Raw genomic sequence first — 24,211 nt, forward strand, 5'->3', positions numbered from 1 at the left:
CCTGTTCCATGGGCTCTCCATCTCAACCGTCTTTGACAGTAGTCTACCTGGACCACATAGGTAGCATCTGAAGTGATCTCCTCTGCCTTAGGAACCAGGTGCTCTATCACCAGCTGAAACTTCGAGGCTACTCCACTGAGGGCCTGGAGACACTGAACAGCAGCTCTGCGCACTTCTTTTACAGGGTTTCCCAGACTGAGGAGCAGAGACAGCACCACTAAATGAAATGGGAAAGAAGCTAGTGTCAAAGGTTCAGGGTGACAGGTTTCCTTCTGGAGCACAGCTCCCTTGCATAGCACACATCTGGCCTGTAAGACACCTGGTTAACATCCCTGGCACTACCCCATCCTGGCCATCACACACATACAAGGTTCCCTCTCAGACATCTCTCCTCTGAAGACTGTTCACTGCCTAATTATTTCAGAAAAATGGCCATGTTTTCTCAAAACATGCAATTTGTCAACTGTCCTCTCACCTTAAGGTTATGTTCCGATAGGCACACGTGTATCTAAAGTGTGTTTTTACTCTTAAGCTGTCAAGTGCTAGTGAAGGTCAGGATTTCAGAACAACGCTGCAACAGCCTCCAAATCCACTCCTGCTTTAGGAGCAGCAGGAAGTTACCATTGACTTTTACTATGGGTGCTTTGAAAATATTTAAATTACTGCTGATTGGTGCAGGTTGTTGCTTTCATACAGTCCAGGCTAGCCTGAAACTTCAGATCCCTCTTCCTCCACTTCATAAGTGCTGGGATTACAGTCATTAGCCAATCAAAGCTGGCTCCCTGATACTTGACTTCATTTTTAGTGCAGAAATCTTACAATCTCTATTTTTTTTTTCCTTCTAGGGTGATTGTTTGGTTGGCTGGGTTTTTATTGTTACTGTTTCCTTTTCTGAGATAAGGTTGAAATATAACCCATATATCCCAGATTTGTCTATAAAAGCTTTTCTACTTTTATCTTTGGCTCACAAAGGTACTGCCCACCCTGAAAACTCAATTCAAAAAGTATCAAGCTCTGTATTTAGAGATCATATGCATCTGTCTTCTTCCAATACCAGTTAAATTTTATGTTACACCTTCATTTTAGGTGGAGAGTGACGCTCTTCAGTCCTGCTGTTTGTAGAGAGAGGTATACGTTAAGGAGGGCTGCCCATTGCCTCTGACACAAAGGAAGGAAAATATCCAATGCCAAACAGGAAACTTTAAATACTGATTTCTAGACAAAGTACATATGCCTTCTCTGTGTAGAGACCAGTGTATAGACCACACTGGCCTTGAATTCAGAGATCTATCTACTCCATCTGCCTCTGCCCCCTCAGTGCTAGGATTAAAGGCATGTGCCACCACACCCATTTCTGTTTTTAACTTCTTATTACATTTTGAAATTATATATATATATATATATTTTTTTTTTTTTGGTTTTTCGAGACAGGGTTTCTCTGTGGTTTTGGAGCCTGTCCTGGAACTAGCTCTTGTAGACCAGGCTGGTCTCGAACTCACAGAGATCCACCTGCCTCTGCCTCCCGAGTGCTGGGATTAAAGGCGTGCGCCACCACCGCCCGGCCTTAAATTATATTTTTTATGAATAAATAAAAATAAAGCTATTTTCTGTATCTATATGTGGTGTGGTCACAACTGTGCTGAGGGCGGAGGTCAGATCTCTCCTTCTACAACGTGGCCAGGATTAAACTCAAGTGCCTTTGCACTCAGCACTGTCTCCCCCACACAGGGTCAATTATATTAAAAAATTAGGTTACCTCTATGCAATCAAATACAAGACTATAAACTATACTTCCTCATCTACTGTACGTCTATAACGTACTAATTTAATGGTTAAATGTGACTTGTCATACCTGGAGATGCAGTAGATGCCAGCTTTTGCTTATACTGTGTATTCTGAGAAGAAAGCATCACAGAGCCTATGTAAAGAGCCTGAGTCTGCAGCTCTGACTTCACAGTGCAGTTAAGTGGATTTGAGAGGCTAGAACCATAGGTCCACAAAACACAAAAGAACTTGAACACCTGAAGAACATCTTGTAGGTGTACCTAATAAAAAAAAAGCAAACAAAGTGAAGTCTAGTTCTCACTCAGACAAACTACCCCCGGATTTTTTTTTGTTTTGTTTTGTTTTTGTTTTTTGAGACAGGGTTTCTCTGTGGTTTTGGAGCCTGTCCTGGAACTAGCTCATGTATGTTGCAGGAGGTCCTTTCGCTTCTCCAGCCAATAGCCGCAGAGATACCAGCCCATTGGGGCATGGTCTCTCTCTTTAAAAAAGCAGCCACTTCCCTCCTCGCTCTCCCTTTTTTTTTTTTTTTTTTTTTGCTTCCTGCTCCGTTTCCGGTGACTAGACTCCTTCCTGATTGCACAGAGGGCTGTTGTCTGGGATGGTGATCTGTAAGTTTTTTCCCCTTTAAATAAATACCACCCTATTAATCATAATTCCAAACTGATGTGGGATTGTTTGTGACTTACGCCTTCACTTGTAGAACAGGCTGGTCTCGAACTCACAGAGATCCGCCTGCCTCTGCCTCCCAAGTACTGGGATTAAAGGCGTGCGCCACCACCGCCCAGCATTACCCCCGGATCTTTTCATTAATGTACAATAGGACATGAGTGATTTAATGCCATGTACCTTGAATCACTTCTTCAATATTTGGAATTTTAAGGACTTAGAAGGTGTCCTTGAAGAATGATAGTCAAGAACTCTACTATAACCCTTACAGTTGAAAACACGGAACAGAAAAGATAGGGACACTAACTAAAAACCTAGACAAGAACGGGACCTGAAAACTTTAAGAAAGAATTTTGAAGGAGTGAGCAATGCTGACAATGCTAAATACCATGAAGAGAGGGAGTCAGACAAGGACAAGAGCACACTGCTTGCAGCATGGAGGTAATACCGCCTAGGATAAGTTTCACGAGTGACTGTGTCTCCTGAATATCGTCTTTCAACACTAGGACAGTTTTCTCATCTACAAATGACATTTACAACGTGAACAGACTGGGCCGCTTTGATTCTTAAACACACTAGCCCATCCATAGGAACGCTGCAGGCTACTCTCAGCTCACTGTGCTGCCTGGCTGTCTTTACTATACTGCTCTGGAGGGGATGTTTGTCAGCACACTCCTCACTGCTGCAAAATATACTCCCATTAGTATTGGAACTGTGGTAATAAAATAACCTTCACCACCCGCAGCAGAATGCCTGTGAGAAGCCCAGTACCTTCATGATAAGGCTCATCAGAACCCTGAAATGCATGGCATCAGAAAACTCAAGCAGCAGTTCAAAGACACCAATGAGCAAGTGTAGGTAGCATCTGCTGTCGTCATCTAGCTGCTCGGGATTCCACCACGTAGCATCTGCAGGGACATGGTGACAAAGAGAAGCAATGGGGAAACCTACATGAGCATGCTCGGGGAGCTTCGCGTTCAAGTGAGGTGAACTATGGAGTTAAGAACTCAGTGTTGCATCACATTTAAAAATTTATGATCGTGTCTTACCTGTAGGAAAAGATTTGGGAGCCTTCAAGGTAAAAATAAAACACTTCAGGGAAAATATCAGTAAAATGGCGTCCTCCATAGTAACCTTCTGAGCACTGTGGAGCTGTTGGACATAGAGCGCCCACAGCTCTTCTGGCAATCCTTTGTTCAGCATCAGTTCCAGGTGCCACTCGGAGGGGATTTCCTGCAACATTAACGGACACAGAAACTAGCACATCCTGAAAGGAGTTCAAACATGTGCTCTACGAGCAGACGGCAGCAGACGTGCACGCGCCAGGAGGGATGGATTGACAACTGCATACACGACTGCGTGCGTGTATGGATGGGTAAACAGCTGCCGCTGGAAAGACGCTTCTAGTCCTCAGAAAGGGCATTGACAGAGCAATGTGAAACAACCTACCACCTACACGGAGTAAAACATAACTGTTCTATCCTGCTAACACTGTGGACAAATACAGCTCCAGCTGCTGCACCTCACAAGAGACAGACACTAAGAAGGGCTCACCTGGGCCACTTTTTAAAGTATGGAGAAGCATGTTCACATAATTTTAGCTAACAATGACTAAAATTAGAATTTATAAAAATTCTGGGAGTATACATAAATATGAAAAAAGTGTAACAAGTGTAACTCAGCAAATCCTGTAATGGGCAGCAGCCCTCTGGAGTTTAGAAGATAAATAAAAGAAAAATACTGCTGCAAACAGCAGATATTAAAACAATCTTGTTGCCGGGTGGTGGTGGCGCATGCCTTTAATCCCAGCACTTGGGAGGCAGAGGCAGGCGGAGCTCTGTGAGTTCGAGACCTGCCTGGTCCACAAGAGCTAGTTCCAGGACAGGCTCCAAAGCCACAGAGAAACCCTGTCTCAAAAAACCAAAAAAAAACCAAAAAAAAAAAAAAAAAAACCCAAAAAACAATCTTGTTACCTCAAAATGGGACACTAGGTACAAATGGAAACAGGATCTTTAATAACACTGTCAGAGACAACGGCAGGCCAGACATGGCCAGACCTACCAGGACACTCAACTGTTTTCAATATAAAGAATATTCTTTCAATAAGTACTATAACAGGTTTTCTTCAAGCCCTAACTCTGGAAGTGAGTTTGTCATCACCAGAGTAGTTATGAGTGAAACCTGGATAGTGGCCTGACAAAAAGAGTAAAGAGGAGTCAGTCATGACATAAAACCTTCCAACCTGGAAATCTCGTGATCTGAATAAATCTGCTGCAAAAGCACGAGAGTACCTTGCCTGAAACCCACTGCCACCACTGCTTCCCACTCCCCAGCTAGATCCCCAGCACCCACGCTGTGCTGCACTCCGTACCCGGCTGTCTACAGACACTGCACTCCTTACCACAGTAGCCATGATGCTTTTGAGCTTCTTTATTTTTTTCCGCAGTAAACTGAACACCCGAATAGCAAACGGAAAGCAGGTTTCTCTGAAGGATGAGCAGCAAGAAATAAGCACAGACATGATCACATGAAATGTCACTTTCTGCTTCAGGCTGCAGGACTCCTCTTCCCCAGCACTTATTAAATCTTCCACCTTGGGAAAGAAGCATTCTCCGTTACTGGTTAGTCATGATCTTTCCAGAACAAACTTTTCTAGCTATCTTAGGCTGATCTATGTCTCATGTGAGATGACAAACAGCCTTTTAAAAAGCAGTAACCACTGAACAAACACTTAGAAATTAATGTACATAAACACACTTGACAAATCAAATGCATTTAAAACACATACTTAAAAATACAAGCAGCAACAAAAATCAATAAATCAGACACCTAACACCATTAAAAGGTTTATAAAAGTATTTTCTTTTCATTTCATTTGGATATGCTAACAATGAAAAGACTTTAATATGTCAAATATAAATTAGAGAAAAAAGGTTAAAAATAACAAAGTATTTTAACTAGTCCAAAAAAAATTATATATATACAGAAAGAGAGAGAGAGGACTTAACAATTGGTAGAATATGTTAAGTTAGTGGTCGTAACAAGTTTATAATCCTAGCACTTGGGAGGCTGAGGCAGGAAGATCAGGAACTCAAGGTCAGCCTGGGCTACAACAGCGAGTTCCAGGTCAGCTTGAGCTGTAACTCTCAGTCACAGTCCCCACAGGAATACCCCAAACGACCTTTGTATTTGTTTAAGACTGGAACAACAACAAAAGACAGCACGCCTACTGAGCATGAGAGCAAAGTGCAGAGCAGGTGGACAGCACACCTACCAGCCTCAGCATCGAAGAGCGGTCTCCTGAGCTTAAATTGCCAGCCAGCAACTGGACCATCTTCTGATTTCCTACGCCAATTATATCTATTGACTTTCTGCTTCTAATAACATTTTCAAGAGCTGTAAAAAAAATTGAATACAGACAGCCCTTTATCAGTGGCATTCATATAAAGAATTAGGTAAAGTTACACATTTAGATAAAATTTTTACTAGTTCTCTTCAAAGACTTGCTTTTTATGCTTCTTTTTAATACAAGTCTGAATTTGTCTATGAGCCACTTAGTCAAAATAAAGACTATTATGCTGACATATAACAAATACAACTGCAAACAGCAGAGAGAACCAAATTTTAACAGTTTCATCTTCTTTATAAAACAGACAGCTGTTTTATCTAACACTTGTTTCTTACCTTCTTTCCAGCCTCTTAGTAGAGGATGCAGAGAGCAAATTCCTGACTTTGACAGATGTATAGCAATCTTTACATCAGGAGACTCGATGTCATCACTAGTAATGACCATGAAAGGCAGCAACTGGACAACCACCTGATTTGACAACTGATGGCTTGCACTCAGCACCTCTTCTTTAATTAGGATGTTTGCTGCAAGCTCTAGCACCCTGTACCTGGAAGACATGAGATACATTTGGTTCAGAGACATGTTAGAGACTTCAAGCCAACAGAATTCATTACTACACTGTTCTGGCTCAATTGGTAATAGCTTGCTTGGTCTCCTAATGAAAAATACTGCTCAGAGACAACTAAGACACAACCTCAAGCCCATGCCAATAAAGGAGTTATCTAGGCGATAATCTTGTCCTGTCAGATATCTTAACAAAAAACAAACACCTCCAACTGTAACAAAATATATTTCATCAGATATCCCAGCTCCACTAGACAGTGAAGATTACAAAATATATTACATCAGATACCCCAGCTCCACTAGACAGTGAAGATTCACATTCATCCTGCATTAAAAAAAAATGCATATTCTAAGCTGGAGAGATGGCTCAGCAGTTAGGAACACTGGCTGCTCTTCCAGAGGACCTGGCTTATGCTCCCAGCACCCACATGGCAATTTAACAACCAGTGGTAACACCACTTCTGGGACTCTGACACCCTTTTCTGGCCCCCATATGCACTAAGCATTTATAAGGTACACAGAAATACATGGAGGATGGGGCTGGAGAGATGGGCTCAATAGTTAAGAGCACTGGCTGCTCTCAACTCCCAGCACCCACATGGCAGCTCATAACTGTCTGTAACTCCAGTTCCAGGGGATCTGAAACCCTCACAACAAAGCATATAAAATAAAGTGAAATAAATTTTAAAAAAAGGAAAAGAAAAAAAATACATGGAGGCAAAATACCCCTACACATCATATCACATAAATTAAATGAAAAGTATATCCTTTCTGGGAAAGGGAGAGCCAGCTTTCATTAAGGATTGTGGCCCCTGCTAGACCAACCACTCTCCACTGGATGGCCCCATGCCAATGCATGTACAGGCAGCACAAACTGGATTCCAAGGGTTATAAAGGAAAGAGCAGAACCACAAAATTGGGAAGATGTGACATCAAGGGTGAATCTAGTAGTATGGTTAAATTATATTACACCATGCATGAAATTCTCTCTCCTCCCCCCCCCTCTCTCTCTCTCTCTCTCTCTCTCTCTCTCTCTCTCTCTCTCACACACACACACACACACACATTCTCACATATACGTGCTCCTCTGTCACTGTATCAGCAACTGACCTATAGAGCAGACAGAAACTACATGAAACATACTCTCACGTTCTCCAGATCTGTCACTTTTCCTTGCCAAAAACAAAAACCTAAACTAAAAGCTCATCATATACTTAAGTGTTACGAGCTTTTGAGCTGGTTTACTTTTTATTGACTTTAATTACAAATAAGAGAATTGGAAACTCTTCCCACCCTATGACTCAATTTTAACATCTTTTTTAAATTTTTTTTATTTTTTATTTTATTTTATTTTATTTTATTTTTGAGACAGGATCTCACTATGTAGCTCTGGCTGTCTTGGAACTCACTCTACACCAGGATGGCTTTGAACTCAGATTCACCTACTTGTGCGTCCTAAGTACTAGGATTAAAGGCATATGCCACCACACCCAGCTCTAATATTATATCTTATATACTTTTGCATTTTATTTTTTAGAAGTTCAAGCATAAAAAACAGCATTCAAATACCAGGAAATCAAACAGATGTCTTACAGTTCAAGAGAGCAATCCATTGAGATCTGTTTTACCAGGGCTGGTGAGATCTCACAGGTCAAAGCAGTTGCTACACAGGCCTTGACACCCGAGTTCAGTTCCCAGCCCCATGGGAAGGTGAAAACACAATGACTCCACACAATTGTCCTCTGACCTCCAAGGGTAAGCAGTGGCACATACACACATTGTACAAACACAGGCACACATACAAGTAACAAACTTTTTAAAGCTCTGTTCTACAGTCCTGAGCAAAAGTCAACCGTTGCTAAGTTATTAAAGTCCTCAGGAAAAGGAAGAGAGCAGTGTGAACCTGAGGTCACTGACGCACAGAGCATGCGCTCAGCAGAAACAAACATACCACCCCTTATTCTTGAGAAGTTCTGCTCTTTGGAAGAGATTCAGAAGATGCGAAATGGTCTCCTCTACACTCAAGTGTTGCTGGAAAATCTAGATAGGGAAGAAAACACGATTAAATAAATATTTACTACCAAATATCTACAGTGTTCTTAAAATGAAATTTAAAAAATTAAAATTTTCAATTAATTGTAAAGAATCTCTCCGAAGAATCTCAGTAGAATGTCTATTCTATGAGAACTTTTCTTTTGTTGCACTTTTCTTTTCACTTAGGACAATTTCTCAAAAGTGGCATTCATGACCCAATTTGCCCTGGTCTTGGGACACTGGCTGCCGACACAAAGCTCTCAAACCATAAGCACGTTTCCTTTCTGTAGTATTTCCTTATCCAGCAAACTGTGCAGTCTCCTTTGAGACTCATCAGACTATGTTTAATGCACTAATTTCCAGACACATTCCTGCATAGAGCCAAGCACCACGTGAGAAAAACCAAGTACCTACAAACAAAACCTGCACATCCACAGAACACGTTTACTTACCTCAAAAGCACTCAGTGCTGACAAAACGACATCTACATTATCATCGCCTAACCGGGTTAGAATAGCTTCTTTAATGAAAGTCTCATCAATGCCCTCCTGAGCAAGAGAAAAGCAAATTAACGATTACAACAAAGCTCACAAATTTTCCCACTGGAACCTCAGAACACAGGCATGGAGACCAGGCCCTACTCTGAGAGCACACGAATGAGAACCAGGTCATGTCCAACAGGCCTTCTGAGATGGGTAGCTGCTACAATCCTCTTCCAGTCTCACTGAACATAGCATATACATTCTAAAGGCCATCTTTTAATTACGAGTTGGCCTTGCTAAAATAGAGAGCCCAGAGAGAGATGACAGGGCAGTGAGATGACTGCGGGTGAAGGCCCTTGACATGACAATTTGAGTTCAATCTCACATGGTGGTCCTCTGATCCACATATTGTTCTCTGACCTCTGTGCAAACACTTGCATATATAAGCACAGGCACTAAATAAATAAATAGATTTCATCTTAAAAATCAACTATAACCCTTAAATTATAAAACAAAAACATAAACAAACAACCCCCAAAACAGGGTAGTTATTTTGAAAGAACAAAAAATAAATAAATAAAAATTTTTTTGACTTATCTGTAATTACACAATATAAATTCTTGACAGAAACTCCAATTTCTTACTCTAGAATTAGACTTGGAGGGGGATCTGACACAAACCTTTGATGTTTTCATGATATTCTTCAGGTGGTTAATGGCCAGAAGTCTCACAGGAGCCAGTGGATGATTCAAACTGAGCATCAAAGATGTGTCAGAGTCCTCTAAAAACTGCAAGTCCAACATAATAATTCAATTATTTCACTTAACCTGAGTAACACATAACTAAAAATGAAAACAGAAAACACCCTACGCTTCCCGATATGCTGTGCAATAACCATCTAAATGTAGAGAGAGAAAAGTAAATTAGTCTAGAGGACATGGCTGAGTGACAATACATGAAAACATTCATATTGCACATGTGTTCCATATACTTGTGTGGATGGGTGTGGGTTAAGTTTAGTGAAATAGCATTACAACGTAAGTCTAATTCCAAGTGATAGTACTAAGTTGGTACCTCGGTGAAGACAGGACACAACCCAGAAAACAACAGAGAAGCTTGAACTGGCATGAAATCAGACTACAAAGGTCATCTACCTATCTACCTGATTTGTTTTTTGTTTTTTCTCTGTGTAGCTTTGGAGCCTGTCTTTGAACTAGCTCCTGTAGACTAGGCTGGCCTTGAACTCACAGAGTGCTAGGATTAACACCACTGGTGGCGCACGCCTTTAATCCCAGCGCTCAGGAGGCAGAGGCAGAAGGATCTCAGTGAGTTTGAAGCCAGTCTGATCTACAGAGCCGGTTCCAGAACAGCAAGGACTGTTACACAGAGAAATCTTGTCTCGAAAAACAAACAAACAATAAAGGAAATGCACCACTGGAACTAAGAGCCCGATATCAGAGAAAAAGTGCGTTTATCTTTATAATACTCATTTTCAAGGGTAATCATAAGAACTTATCAAATTTCTTAGCATTTAGGCTTTTTTTTTTGTTGCCATAACTTTTGCTTTATTTTTTTTTAAATTTATTTATTTATTAAGGATTTCTGCCTCGTCCCCACAACCTCTTCCCATTTCCCTCCCCCTCCCCCGATCAAGTCCCCCCCCCCCCATCTGCTCGAAGAGCAATCAGGGTTCCCTGACCTGTGGGAAGCCCAAGGACTGCCCACCTCTATCCAGGTCTCGTAAGGTGAGCATTCAAACTGCCTAGGCTCCCACAAAGCCAGTACGTGCAGTAGGATCAAAAACCCACTGCAATTTAGCATTTAGGCTTGAACTAAAAAATTTCTTAAGATTTATTCAGGGTCATGATCATGTGACTGCAGGCTCCTGCGCTGGTAGGTGTACACCTGCAGTAACAAGGCATGCTGGAAGCCTGTGAGGCCACCACTGGTGACAACATATGAAATGCCCAATATTTTCCTGAATAGTACATTTTTCTTTAGTTATGATTCCTGCCCCAGAGCTCTGTTTCTAGTAAGTACACAAACTATAAATTCTCAGCTCTCTGATGTTTTTCAACAGAGGAAAGCAGGAAATGACTATTGGTTGATGCTCTTCAAATAAACAACCACACCAATTCCTGTTTTGACTGCTGGGGAAGGACAACATACCTGATACTTTCCTCCGCTCGTAGAAAGGGAAATAAACTGATGGAAAAGCTCCTGCTTTTTAAGGCCTGTGATTTCTTTCAGGTGTTCCTCTAATACAACATCTAATGTTCTGGGGTATCTAGGAAGAAATTACAGTATTCATTCAGTATTTTTTTAAAGATTTATTAGGCATATAGTATTCTGCCTGCGTGTATGCCTGCAGGTCAGAAGAAGGCACCAGATCTCATTATAGATGGTTGTCAGCCACCATGTGGTTGCTGGGAATTGAACTCAGGACCTCTGTAAGAGCAGCCACTGCTCTTACCACTGAGCCATCTCTCCAGCCCCATTCAGTATTCTCGATAAAGCTATTAGCCACATTCACCTACATGTACAAAACACATATAAAACATAAAGGCTAATATTGATCAGGTCTGTCACTATGAGACAATAAAAGTTTATAGTTTTTTTTTTTAAAAAAAAGTTATACTGTCCACCGACCTGCCACAACCCCTATGTCCTTTTGTCTTTCAATAAATCTCATTCTAAATATACTGTCCTTTTCTGAAAGGATAAAGTAGGAAAAGTATCTACAATCCATTGCTTAAGACGCGAGTTCTTTGCAGAACAGACGAACATTAAAGACGAGCACCCACACACACCCAACTTACTTGCTTTCTAAAAGTCTGATGAGAGGAAGAAACTGCTCGTTCAGCAAAGCTACTTCATTAGCATGCGTTTCCTCTTTGGAACTGTATGAAATATATTCTTCAAAAAGAAGGCTATAAAAGAAACAGAATCCCTGCTATGTACTAAGTGTTTTACAAATCATATCTCTAATGATCACACCTCCATAGGAAAGAAATTATATTGATTTTGCTGATGAAAAAATTAGGGTATTGGAAAGCTTCCAATTTGCCTGAGGTCTAACGAAACAGCAGCAAACAGAAGTCAAGAGTGTAGTAACCCTTTCTGTGCCAGGAAGAGAAGAGAGCTATAAATTTCAAAGGTCATTCTGATTCCAGAGTAAATTAAGCCTCTGTGCACACAAATGAGGACACCTGCAGGCAGTTCTCTTTCTCACCTAACAGAACGACAAAACAGATCCAGGAGGACTGGTTTCTAAAACTACTATTCTAACTGAAGTGGCATTCAGCCAGATCCCAACCTATGTCAACTACAACACCTAGACATTCTAGTCATCACATCAAATAGAAAATGAATAGAGAAGACAGAAGTGTCTTTTGGAGAAACGGAGGAAACAATTTCCACTGCATACCTACTCTCAGTATGAAGATTCTAAATGACATTTACTGAGTATCCGTTTGAGGTGCTATTTCAGGCACTATGCCTGAAATTATTGATAGAAAAATTTAAACATCTGTAAACTTAGTTACAACTCAAATTTAGCGAGACTAATACTTTCTCATTTTCTTCTATAAACATTAATGACAATCAAGAAAACTTTACTTTTGCATTTTAGGCTGTCAGTTGTTAGATTCAATACTCATAACTAAAGAAATGATATAGACAGTGCAAATAAAATACCTTAAAAAGCAAACCAGAAAACTACTGATAAATACTGAAATGAATACTTAGCCATAAATATGCAAATCAGAAGCACGTTAACAACCATCTTACCTAGCGAGCAGGTGATCTAAGTTGTTCGTCAGTGGTATTTTTGTAAGTATTGCTTCTAAGTGTCTATTGTAGACTTGACTGTCAATTCCTTCAGTTGATATTCCTTGATATATGTAAACAGATGAAAACTGAGCGATATTCTTTTTGGCATCTTCATGATTAAATTTACTTACAGTGGAAATTTTTTCTAGTAATAACTTAAAAACATATATACTAGTATCTCTAGCTTTTTACTGATTACCTTTTTTTGATTCACTTTATTGGTAAAGTGGAGTGGCAGCGCAAATAATTCTCCCACAACATTTCCCCTTTTTTGTCTCAATAAAAGGGAAAGGTTTTAACTCTAACATAGTAAAACTATATAAAATACAAACAGTTATCAAGTAAAAAACACATCCACAATATCTAGTTCACTATTACTTGGCAAATTCAGAGAAAGCCGGGCGGTCGTGGCGCCTTTAATCCCAGTACTCGGGAGGCAGAGGCAGGCGGATCTCTGTGAGTTCGAGGCCAGCCTGGTCTACAAGAGCTAGTTCCAGGACCGGAACCAAAACAGCTATGGAGAAACCCTGTCTCGAAAATAAAAAACAAACAAACAAACAAACAAATTCAGAGAAAATACTCCATTATCTATCCTATCTTGGTGAATCCAAAGTTTTGTATGTAACCTATATTCTATACTTATTCTCTTTTTTTTTTAAATATTTATTTATTTATTATGTATACAATATTCTGTCTGTGTATATGCCTGCAGGCCAGAAGAGGGCACCAGACCTCATTACAGATGGTTGTGAGCCACCATGTGGTTGCTGGGAATGGAACTCAGGACCTTTGGAAGAGCAGGCAATGCTCTTAACCTCTGAGCCATCTCTCCAGCCCTCTCTTTTGTTTTAAAAAAATTATTTATTTATTTATTATGTATACAACATTCTCCCTCCATGTATACCCACACGCCAGAGGAAAGCACCAGATCTCACTACAGATAACCATGTGGTTGCTGGGAATTGAACTCGGGACCTCTGGAAGAGCAGTCAGTGCTCTTAACCACTGAGCCATCTCTCCAGCCCCTACTTATTCTCTTTTTATTCAAAAATTACTTGTTTATTGATGTATATGACTGTGTGCCTGCACAGAGCTTATGTGTACCAGATATATCCAGGTGCCTTTTGATGATGGCACAGGGCATCAAATCTGGAACTGGAGTTACAGACAGCTATGAACTGTCCAATGTGGGTCCTATGCAAGGGCAGTATGCACTCTTAACTGCTGAGTCTCCCCATCTCTTTTTAACTAGAATCAAATGTATATTACATCTATTGAGTCATTTACAGTTCTCAAAACATTTTTTGTATAACTACTCTCATTTGTCCTGCACCTGAAATTCTCCATACTTTTTTTTTTTTTTTTGGTTTTTCGAGACAGGGTTTCTCTGTGGTTTTGGAGCCTGTCCTGGAACTAGCTCTTTATAAGCATTATCATGATATAGGTATCAAGAATAAAACAGAAGTGCAAAAATTATATTGTTTCCCCAGACCACACTAAAAGTTAGAGAAGCTGGCTCTAGCTGGGATCCCTGAAAGCAGGCCAAGCTTTCCTGGCAGTGCCTCCTGACTAAACCAAGGCTGCCATCTCCTAGACTTACTGAAATGAAAGCTTTAAGTCAAGATTTAGTTGTGCAAACCTTTTTATATCACACTTAACATAATTTAGAGATGTTTTTGCTAATATTCTCTAAGCAGCCATAGAACCAAGTATTTCTTTTCTGTTTATTGAAGCAAAGAAAAATAATGAAAATTATCAATTTCTTTCATAATTTGGATTTGTTTGTTTGTTGCTTTTTTTTTTTTTTTGAGACAGGGTTTCTCTGTGTAACAACCCTAGCTGTCATGGAACTAGCTCTGTAGCCCAGGTTGGCCTTGAACTCACAGAGATCCACCTGCCTCTGCCTCCCAAGTACTGGGATTAAAGGCATGTGCCACCACCGCCCAGCCATAATTTGTATTTTTATGTATGAAATCTTCTTGGCTTACTTTCTGGCAGCTAGATATTTACTGTGAATGAATCATTAGAGACCTTTAAGTATCTTTATGTATCTAGATGGGAATATTATTTTAAAGTGTGTTACTTTTGTCTATGCTCTGAAACATTTGTTTAATGATGTAAAGATGTGTTGCATCTTTGTTTATGTTACATTTGTTTAAGTCTGTGAAGCTGTGATTCCTTGCCTGTCTAAAACACCTGATTGGTCTAATAAAGAGCTGAATGGCCAAGAGCAAAGCAGGAGAAAGGATAGGCAGGGCCGGAAGAGAGAGACTATAAATAGGAGGAATCTGGGGTGAGGAGAAGGAGCAAGAAAACAAGAAGAGGAGGACGTTAGGGGCCAGCCACCCAGCCTCCCAGCCAGTCAGAGCAAGAGTGAAAGTAAGACATACAGAAGAAAAGGAAACAGCCCAGAGGCAAAGGTAGACAGGTTAATTTAAAAGCTGGGTGGAAACCAGCCAAGTTAAGGCCGGTTGTTTATAAGTAAGAATAAGACTCCATGTGTGTAATTTATTTGGGAGCTATACAGCGGACCCCTCAACAGAGCCAAAAGAGCAAAGATTAAAAAAGCCAAAAGAGCCAAAGGGTAAATAAAACAACAACAGGAAGCAAAGATTTACTTGGCCAAATCCTTTCATTCCAACAGAACCTATTTAAATACCAGAATCCTGAGAAATGTCTCAGAATGATAGTTCTCCCTTGGGTGAAGCTGCCCAACCCTAAAGATTTTTCACTTAATTATATAGAAACAACTTAGTTACATAGAAACACCTGAATAGAAAGTTTTAAATAGTTTAAAGCTATCAACCAGGTGTCTGTCCTATTTGATGATAGTTGGAACTTAGGAAGCTTTTAGGCCCAAATGTAAGCCACATACCCGCAACGTGCCGAACAACAGAGGTAACCAGATGGGGAAGCATGTAGCGCAGAAGAGGACTGACGTCATAGCGTTCGGAGATCCCGTGAAGTAGCGCTATGAGGTCTGGAACGCTGCACAAATGAGGAAACGGCCTGGAAAGAAGGAAGCATACATGATATGGACAGATAGACAAAAGCAGTGTAAAAGCAGTAGATCTCACCAAAACTATTCAAAACAACTTCACTGGCCTCTAACTATAAAACAATACCTACTTTTCCCCAAGCGTTTCTGGCTTTTGTCGCTGTAAGAGAATTATCAGGCAACCTAATCCATCCTTGACCTGAGAAGGAACCTTGGTCAATGTTCTGATGAGCTGGGATGCCAGTGAATTCACAAAGGTATCTTCCATTGTTACTTTCACAGAAATCTGACAGATTATCATGTATGTGGCAGCTCTATAATCTGGTAAAGATGATTTCAACCCCTAAGTATTATTAAAATAAAAGGAAAATGAAAAAACACAGAATTAGGTTCTTCTACTTAACATGTTACTTAAGTACAACCAATCAGAAATGTTAACGTTTGTCCTGATTCATGTACAATCCTTATGTTTCCATGTATAAGACGAAAACAATTTTTAAGCCGGTGGTCACACCACTCAGGAGGCTGAGGCAGGATGAACATGAGTTCAAAACCAGTGTGGGCCACACAGCCAAAGGCTCTCTCTCAAAACAAAACAAAAAAACAAAACAAAACTAAGGTTGGCAGGACGGTCAGCGAGTCTAGTTACTTGGTACCATGTCTGACGACCTGAGTTCAGTCCTCAGGGCACACATGGTAGAATAGAACAGACTCACACAAGCTGTCTTCTTACAGAGGCAAAATGCAATTTTAAAACTATCTAATAAATAAATACATTGTAAGTTAAAAAAGCGAATGAACACTGACAGGCAATGACTCTTAAGAAATGGAATATCAAGGTGTTCACTTTTTTTCCTATGCGGACACAGGGTGAGAAGGAACAAACTCGAGACAAGCCTCCTAACTCAGACATCCACTACACATCCCAACAAGAGGCAACAAGTTCTGCTTGACCTGCAAGCTCATGTCTTTGGAAGGGAGAGGTCCATCTCATCATTCACGAGAGTAAAACTGTATTATTGTATTTAAGACAGTAATCTGGGGCTTAGAAGCAGTGAAAGCAGAACCTCTGTCAAGTGTCTGGGAGGTGGCAGGTAGGAAAGACTCAGTGCTAAGGAAACAGGGAAGAGTCAGCCTGTGCCTGAAGGGCAGGCTCCTCTTTCCTGAATGACAAAAATATGACTAAGAAAATAGACCTAGGACATAGAAAGAAGCAAACATTTATTATTAGATATCTATTTAATAATGGAAGTATTTTTTAACCTAAGGATTTGATCTTATTAACCATTCAAAATATAAGCTATCAATTTAAAAATATGTATTTCTTTATAAAATTTTCAAAAGCAAGCAAATTCCTTTCTGTATAAAATTATTTACTTGACTTACCTTTTGGATGTATGGGAATAGTTTGGCAACTACATTATCTGACAGGTTCTCAGCAGCCACCAGAGCAGACACGATGGTGGAAGCATAGAAGGCCAAGAGCACTCTGAGCTGAGCTGAGCTTCCCGGATACTCAGCGAACGCCTGAAATAGGGAACACAACACACATGCAGGCTCTTGTGGAACACTCTGGTTCTTTAAGTATCATACACAATGCTGAATAAAGATGTTTCTTGACATTTTTAGGTAGTTTCTATTTAATAATCACTGTAGCTGGAATTTGACAAGCAATAGGCTAATTTATTTCTGCAGAAAAAAAATATCTTTTGGTGAAAAAACTGATTCTTCACCTGCTCGTGCACCCCAAGAGCAGACCATTCAACATAGGAACTTCTTCCAAGTTCTACCAAATGTTTCCTTTCTGAGAGCCATCCATCACTTTGGGAGCCCCCACACTCAACACACTCATGGCTCACCTTCACAGATCTGGTCACCAAACTGCAAATAAAATCCATGAATCCAAGGTCCTTGTAGCAATGGGTGACCAAAGTTCCTCTAGCTAAGGGCACTCCACACTGCTGTTATTGATAAAAAGAACAAGCTATTAGAAACAACTGCCAACTGACCATTACCCCAACTATCTATCTAGTAACATCTGGCAGGTCATCAAGACCTTATAACTGGTGCTGATGAGATTAACACATAAACTCTTAGAAACTTTTGGAACTCCAACGAGCAGGGTAACAGCAAAGGGAGAAAGCACTTATAATGTACCACTTACACATATTTAACCTCAATTTTCTAGCTTGTAATCATTCTACTAGTAAGATTTGGTTTTTGAATCGGTCTGCCTCACAATATTCTAATAGCAGAAACAGGCGCAGGCCCTGAAAAACCTATACTGCTATCCCCACTAACTACTACTGCACATGGTCTGTTAATAAACATTAACAAAACAATTAAATGAATAACCCAAGTCATCTTTAAGGGGACAGTGAGGTTTGGATACCTGAAAAGAGCTTCTAGATAGTGCTGAAGTCTTTGGAAGACCAGGAGAAAATGGTTTGATGTTCTGAGCAGGGTGAATGCAGGGAAAGGCAGCTTTGGCACAGACTAGACTTTCTGAACTTCAGTTAGCTTGACTAATTTACATTCAGGTTCTGAAATTTTCTTTTGAATTCAAAACTGAGGATTCCTTTCCTCCAGTTCCTTCTGACTGCTAACTTCACTACCAGCTGTCACTAGCTCTTGGTGCAGGCCCATGGCCTGCTGGTCTACCTTCACTCTCATCAGCTTTTGCCCCAGCCCCATTAGCACACTCACACGCAGTAAAAGTTCCTTCCTATGACATCCACCTACTTTCTTCTAGTCTCTGTTGTAGACGGACCTTACTAGGCCCTTCTTCTCAGTAACTATCCTTTCATTCCAAACACCTATTCAATTCCAAACACCTATTCAAGTTTCCTGATGCTCTTCAAGTTATCCTTATCCCTTTAATTTGTGTAAGTATTTTAAGAGTTCCATTCTCTTCACCTTTTAAAAAATTACTTTGGTACTAAAATTACAAATGCAAAGTAGCACTCATATTGCAACTGTGCCCACTTTAGTCACAGGAACTCTAGTAGCTTCAATTTCTGAGTCCATCCTCACCTCTATAAAGAGTTTATAAGACTTCAAGACAGTAGGATGTAAAATGGCTAGTCTAATGTCAGGTACTAAATAAGTACTAGATGTCATTATAAGAGTTTAACAGGAAGTTAGGAAACAAATGGTACAGATAAAACTGGACTATCTTCATGATCATTAAGGGCTTTACTTTTCCCAAATTAAATTAAACTGAATCCAAAATTGCCTATCCTTTCCCTCTTTTCCTTCTGATTGCTAGCTTCACCACCATCTGCCATCAGCTCTTAGTGCAGGCATATCTGTGACTCTGAGGTCAGCCTGCTCTACATGGTGAGTTTCAGGCCAGGCAGGGTTAGAGAGAGAACTTTCCTCAAAATGAGAAAGTATAGCTTGGCCTCTACAGTGAGACCCTACCACCAAAACAAAACTATTAATACTAGTCAAGCAAGTAGGGAGGAAGGGGGTGATTCTCTCAGTGGAGGCTGCTCAGGTGAGACCCTGTCTCAAAGCAAACAACAAAAAAGCAAAACAAAATAAAAAACCTTAATCATGGTTTATAATAATTATATACATGAATGAACATGGCATTAACCAATCTTACCTTAACAGGAAACAGCCAAAACCATTTGTGCTTTGGATTGCTAATTTTTAGAAGTTGTATCACCCGCACAAACACCCGTGTCTCATGGTAGGGCAGGACACAAGCGATGAGACTGTCGGGGTTGTAAAGATGGATATGGAACCTAGGAACAATATGGCATGATTAAAATCAACATGATATACAAAATTCACAAGTACTTGCTTTTGCTCTTTTTTTTTTTCCTTTCGACAGTCTCACTGGGTAGTCCCACGGGGCATGAAACTGGCTATGTAGACAAGATCAGGATGGCCTCGTCTCGCGGAGAAACTCAGAGATCCACCTGCCTGTGCTTCCCAAGAGTGAACCACCATGCCTGGCGGACACGTTTCTAAAAGGGCCAAATCCTGTCTCAATGAAGTATAAAGACCTACGATGAATTTCAACCACAACAAGATAAACAGTATTTAGATGATAAACTCTATTTTGCATTCAAGTTTGATTCAACATGGTTTAATCAATTCTGAAGCAATAACATTTTGAATATTCAGTATCAAAATTTATACCCTATTCACTTTAAACTTTAATGAAACTGTGGTCATCATCATCATCAAACCAAGAAAACTAGCTGGCTAAAAAGACAACAATTGCTGGGCTTGTCTGCGCTCCAGTAACTTCCTACTGCTTTCCTAACCACCATATTTCAAAATAGTTATAATAATAATGATGATGATAGTAATAAAAAATTTTGGTTGTTTTTTGAGACAGGGCTTTTCTGTGTAGCCCTGATTGTTCTGGAACTGGCTTTGTAGACCAGGCTGGCCTTGAACTCAAGAGATCCACCTGTCTCTCTGACTTCCAGGTGCTGGGACTTAGGGCGTATGCCACCACACCCTGTGAAAAACTAAAAGCTTAATAAAATCATATTAATTTCTTCAGATAGAAATATCATAGTGCCACAGCTTGCCTTCTATTAATTTTATACAGGCTCGAATATTAACCATGACACTACTTGTATGAAACTTTCTCAACAAATCCTGTCAAAGCCACCTCTCCAAATCTTATGTAAACTTTTATTGAGGTATTTAAAGACAGTCACCAAGAACAACCTACTGATTTTTTTTTTAATCACACTTAACATTTGCTGAATAAATGCTACATGAAGAAGGCTCAGCCATTTAGCCTCTACAAGCTGCTCTTGTAGAGGTCAAAAGTCTGGTTCCCAGCATCCACAGTAGTTAGTACGGGCCATGGTATATACATGCTTAATACACATTACTAATATTACTTGACTTGGCTTGATATTTTAAAGGATAGTCTTAACCTCTAGTGTGGAAAGAAAGAAACTTAATAGTTTCATCCTTGGGAATGACTCTGAAAAGGAAATGTACACTGCTCCTTAGAACTAATGAGGTTAGCCGGGCAGTGGTGGCGCAAGCGTTTAATCCCAGCACAGGTAGTCGGACCTCTATTGAGTTCAAGGTCAGCCTGGTCTATAACAGCAAGTTCCAGGACAGGCTCCAAAAGCTACAGAGAAACCCTGTCTCAAAAACCAAAAAAAGAAAAACTAATGAGGTTAGGTTTGGTCTGATGGCGCCCATAGTACTGAGACAGGAGCAAGAGTGCAAAGCCTTAATCTCAGGATTTGGGAGGCAAAAGGAGGCAGATTCGTGAGTCTGAAGTCATCCTGATTTACACAGTGAGTTCCACGCCAGCCAGGGCTACATAGAAAGACACATTCTGAAAAGAGAAAGAGAGAGAGAGAAGTTAAAAACCAGCTCAAGCTGTATGAGACCTTACCCTCAAAACAAAACTAGACAAGAGTGATGGCATACGTCTTTAATCCCAACACTGGGGAGGAAAGGGACAGATATCTGAGTCTGAGGTAACCAGAGATACACAGTGAGACCCTGTCTCAAAAAACAAACAAACACCACAAAACCCAAAAAGTCTAAACACAATAAATGGGACATTTTACTCGAGATCAGCATGTTTAATATAAGAACATGTTCACTTCACACTCCAGACATCACATTAATCTAAGTCAGCTCCAGCTAACAACACAGCTTTAATGAGTGTCTGCAACTCTCTAGTCCGTAAAAGATTAACGTGGTTAGCTACCTGTGAATCAACCACTCCAGGCACTTCTGTGCTGGCTTAAGCAGGAAATACGGAGACAAGTGAAGGAGAAACAGTGAAATGTTTTCATCCAGCTGTTTGTTCACTGCTTTGGTCTGAACGCTGCGCTCCAAGGTTTTTGCTAGCTGGCTGAACAATGGTGCTTCAAACTGTTCAAAGGCAGGGTCAATTCCAAGAAGCTCCTCTAGGCCAGTGCATCCTACAAGAAGAGTCACTTAGAACTAACTTCTACAGTTTCCTTATCCTTAAATCCAAGAACCGTATAATGTGTAATGCACTCTCAAACGCTGGTTTTTGGTTTTACATATAGGATATATCTGATCTCACTCAATAGGAGGAAAGAAACTACTTCACACCAAGAACTCCATCCCGACCCCTCTTTCTAATCCTTGTTATAACTACTCTCAGTTCTGGAAGACTCCCTCCACACCCCAGTCATTTTCTCAATCTCCTTATTTTTCTTCCTTTTACGTATTAATTGCTTTGTAAAATTTCAGATTCCACTATTTATAAATACATTTAAGCATCTAACAAGATTGCTTTTTTCCCCCTTAACAAGACAAATCAAGCAAGGACCTGCTCGGGAAGCAACAACGCAGAAGACAAGAAAACACAGAAAAAGCCCCCAAAACCATTGCTCCAGGAACTTTGCTGAGTGAAAGGAGGCTCACCGATGGCAAAGGCGGTGTCCCTGTCGATGGTGGCCGCTTCCTTGGGGTCAAACAACAGAGAGGCCACTTCATGTCTAGATAGGAGACTGGGATCAGTTTGAGGAAGGGCGAGTCGTTGGAGCTGCTGGGCTAAGGACGTCATCTTGCAAGGCAGTGGATGTCTCAAAACACGGGCTAAGAAATAAACATCGTGGAAAACTTCTGCGAAACTTCAAGCGGCTTAACCTGGCAGCACAGGTCTCATGAACTGGCAACACCGAGTTCCGTACTCTCGAGGACACAGAAACCCACCGCCCAGGCTCTCCAGAACCGGGGATGCTCAATCACCTAAACAGCATTAACTACACCTCGGCAGCTCACGCTTTCCCCAGGCAAGGAACCACGGCTTCAAATCCCGCCCTGGCTCCCCGTCCCAAGTCACGGCCGCTCCTGTCTGCACCGTGCTCCTCCTCACCCTGAACTTGGAATATCTGCAGGACTGGATATCCAACAACTCCTCAGAGCAGCTCCCACATGGTACCGGCTCTATCCCGGAACTCCAAAGCACGCCTCATAGGAACTTCCGGTTTCGCACTACGGCCAGAGAAGAGGGACATGTTTGTAGGAAACGCGATGTGCTAGCCCCGCCTCCCCGAGAGCTAAACCTACCTCGTGCTGGTCATTTAATCCCCCACCTACTTCCCCCTGCACGTGCCTGATCCTTGAGGCCCCGCCCTCGATCCCGCACCTCTTTGAAGCTCCGCCTTCCATCCCCGCCTCTTTCTAAGACCCCCACCTTTATCCTACGCCCTTTTACTAAGCCACGCCCACAGCCCTACCCCTTCGAGCCCTTCTGTCCCGAAAACCACGCCTCTAGGGCCCGCCCCTTTCGGAGCCTCGCCCCTTGGTACTACAGTTTGCTGCTCCGGGTCCCTGCTGTTTCGCCGCGGTTTGTGTTCCCCTTAAGCTAAGGTCTGGCGTTAAGTCTCTGCACCGTCTTTTGGAGCTTAATCAGTAAGTGTAGTCAGCAGGTTTATTCACGAGATACTTATCCAGCCCGCTAAATGCTGAGGCGCGGAAAGCCGCGTGCGGAATACAGGCCTCTGCACCACGCCTCCTGCTCCTCTGTAGGAACCTCCTCAAATTCCTCACCTGAGTTTGTCACACGCTAAGCGGGGGCAAACCTGGGATGAGCAGCAGACCCCAGTGCAATCTGTTGAGTTGTAAATACTGAACCCTCGCTGCGCTCAGCTAGTGACAGCTTTATCACTTTTGCTTTGTCTGCATTCCTACGGGGTGGTATTTTTCTTATTCCTTTTTATTAGTATTTGAAATAAGACTTTTTTTTTGGGGGGGGGGGGCGGTTTCTGAAACAGGGTTTCTTTGTGTTGCCCTGACTTTCCTGGAACTCGCTCTGTAGACCAGGCTGGCCTGCCTCTGCTGACTGAGTGCTGGGATTAAAAGCGTGTGCCACCACCACCCAGCTTGAAAAAAACTATTTTCAATTAAAAAAAAAAAGTCTCCGGGAGGTGGCGGCGCACTCCTTTTTTCAATTAAAACAAACAAATAAAATGTCATCAGGCTGTGGAGGCAGAGGCAGGCGGATTCTGTGAGTTCGAGGCCAGCCAGCTCTACAGAGTGAGTTCCAGGACATCCGGAGCAGTGCAGAGAAACCCTGTCTTGAAGAAGAGAGAGATATTAGAACACAAAATCGAATAATAATATTTATAGATAAAATAAAAGCAAACAAACCAGAATAGGACAAAAACAAAGAAACAGAAGAAAAAGAGCCAAAAGAAAAAAGCTCAAGAAACATATAGACAGAGATACACCCACTCAGACACAGAAATCCTATAAAATTATAAAACCAAAACAAAAGACCTGGAAGGTAAAAATGAAGAGGGGAAGCACCCTGACAAAGCACTGTGAGACAACCCCTCCCCCCAAAACTGAGGTTATTTTGTATTAGCCATCTACTGCTTGGATGTGTGGCCTGGCCTGAACAGTGACTGGTGGGGGGCTTTGTTTGTCTGAACAGAAGAACCTCCTACACCAAACAGTGGTTCGTATAGAGAGTTAGACCCCATTGGAGAAAACTAATTATTTATTTGTGATTACCAATGGGAG

General features: G+C 41.2%; 1 protein-coding gene across 2 annotated transcripts in view; it reads right to left on the bottom strand.

Moving 5' to 3' along the window:
* Heatr1 (HEAT repeat containing 1) overlaps positions 1-22,833 on the bottom strand; it is a 46,735-nt gene extending 23,902 nt beyond the window's left edge. Inside the window, exons 1-22 of one of the 2 annotated variants that reach the window (XM_041630631.1) lie at positions 22,754-22,833; positions 22,560-22,678; positions 22,106-22,279; positions 21,417-21,633; positions 19,320-19,461; positions 17,569-17,670; positions 17,096-17,236; positions 15,841-16,052; positions 15,587-15,720; positions 12,670-12,772; positions 11,700-11,810; positions 11,050-11,167; positions 9,561-9,668; positions 8,851-8,946; positions 8,316-8,404; positions 6,136-6,347; positions 5,726-5,847; positions 4,853-5,044; positions 3,501-3,684; positions 3,223-3,359; positions 1,853-2,045; positions 48-217 (exon numbers count right to left, since the gene is read on the bottom strand). In XM_041630631.1, coding sequence (XP_041486565.1) covers positions 48-217; positions 1,853-2,045; positions 3,223-3,359; positions 3,501-3,684; positions 4,853-5,044; positions 5,726-5,847; positions 6,136-6,347; positions 8,316-8,404; positions 8,851-8,946; positions 9,561-9,668; positions 11,050-11,167; positions 11,700-11,810; positions 12,670-12,772; positions 15,587-15,720; positions 15,841-16,052; positions 17,096-17,236; positions 17,569-17,670; positions 19,320-19,461; positions 21,417-21,633; positions 22,106-22,247 — 2,925 coding nt within the window. In that variant the 5' untranslated portion in view covers positions 22,248-22,279; positions 22,560-22,678; positions 22,754-22,833. The remainder of the gene's footprint in view (positions 1-47; positions 218-1,852; positions 2,046-3,222; positions 3,360-3,500; positions 3,685-4,852; positions 5,045-5,725; positions 5,848-6,135; positions 6,348-8,315; positions 8,405-8,850; positions 8,947-9,560; positions 9,669-11,049; positions 11,168-11,699; positions 11,811-12,669; positions 12,773-15,586; positions 15,721-15,840; positions 16,053-17,095; positions 17,237-17,568; positions 17,671-19,319; positions 19,462-21,416; positions 21,634-22,105; positions 22,280-22,559; positions 22,679-22,753) is intronic. The other variant, XM_041630632.1, reaches the window with a different exon arrangement.
* Between the last annotated feature and the right edge of the window lie 1,378 nt (positions 22,834-24,211).

This window comes from Microtus oregoni, unplaced genomic scaffold (assembly GCF_018167655.1).
Source record: "Microtus oregoni isolate MIOR12 unplaced genomic scaffold, Mior012 000035F_ref0000213, whole genome shotgun sequence".
Classification (NCBI taxonomy): domain Eukaryota; kingdom Metazoa; phylum Chordata; class Mammalia; order Rodentia; family Cricetidae; genus Microtus; species Microtus oregoni.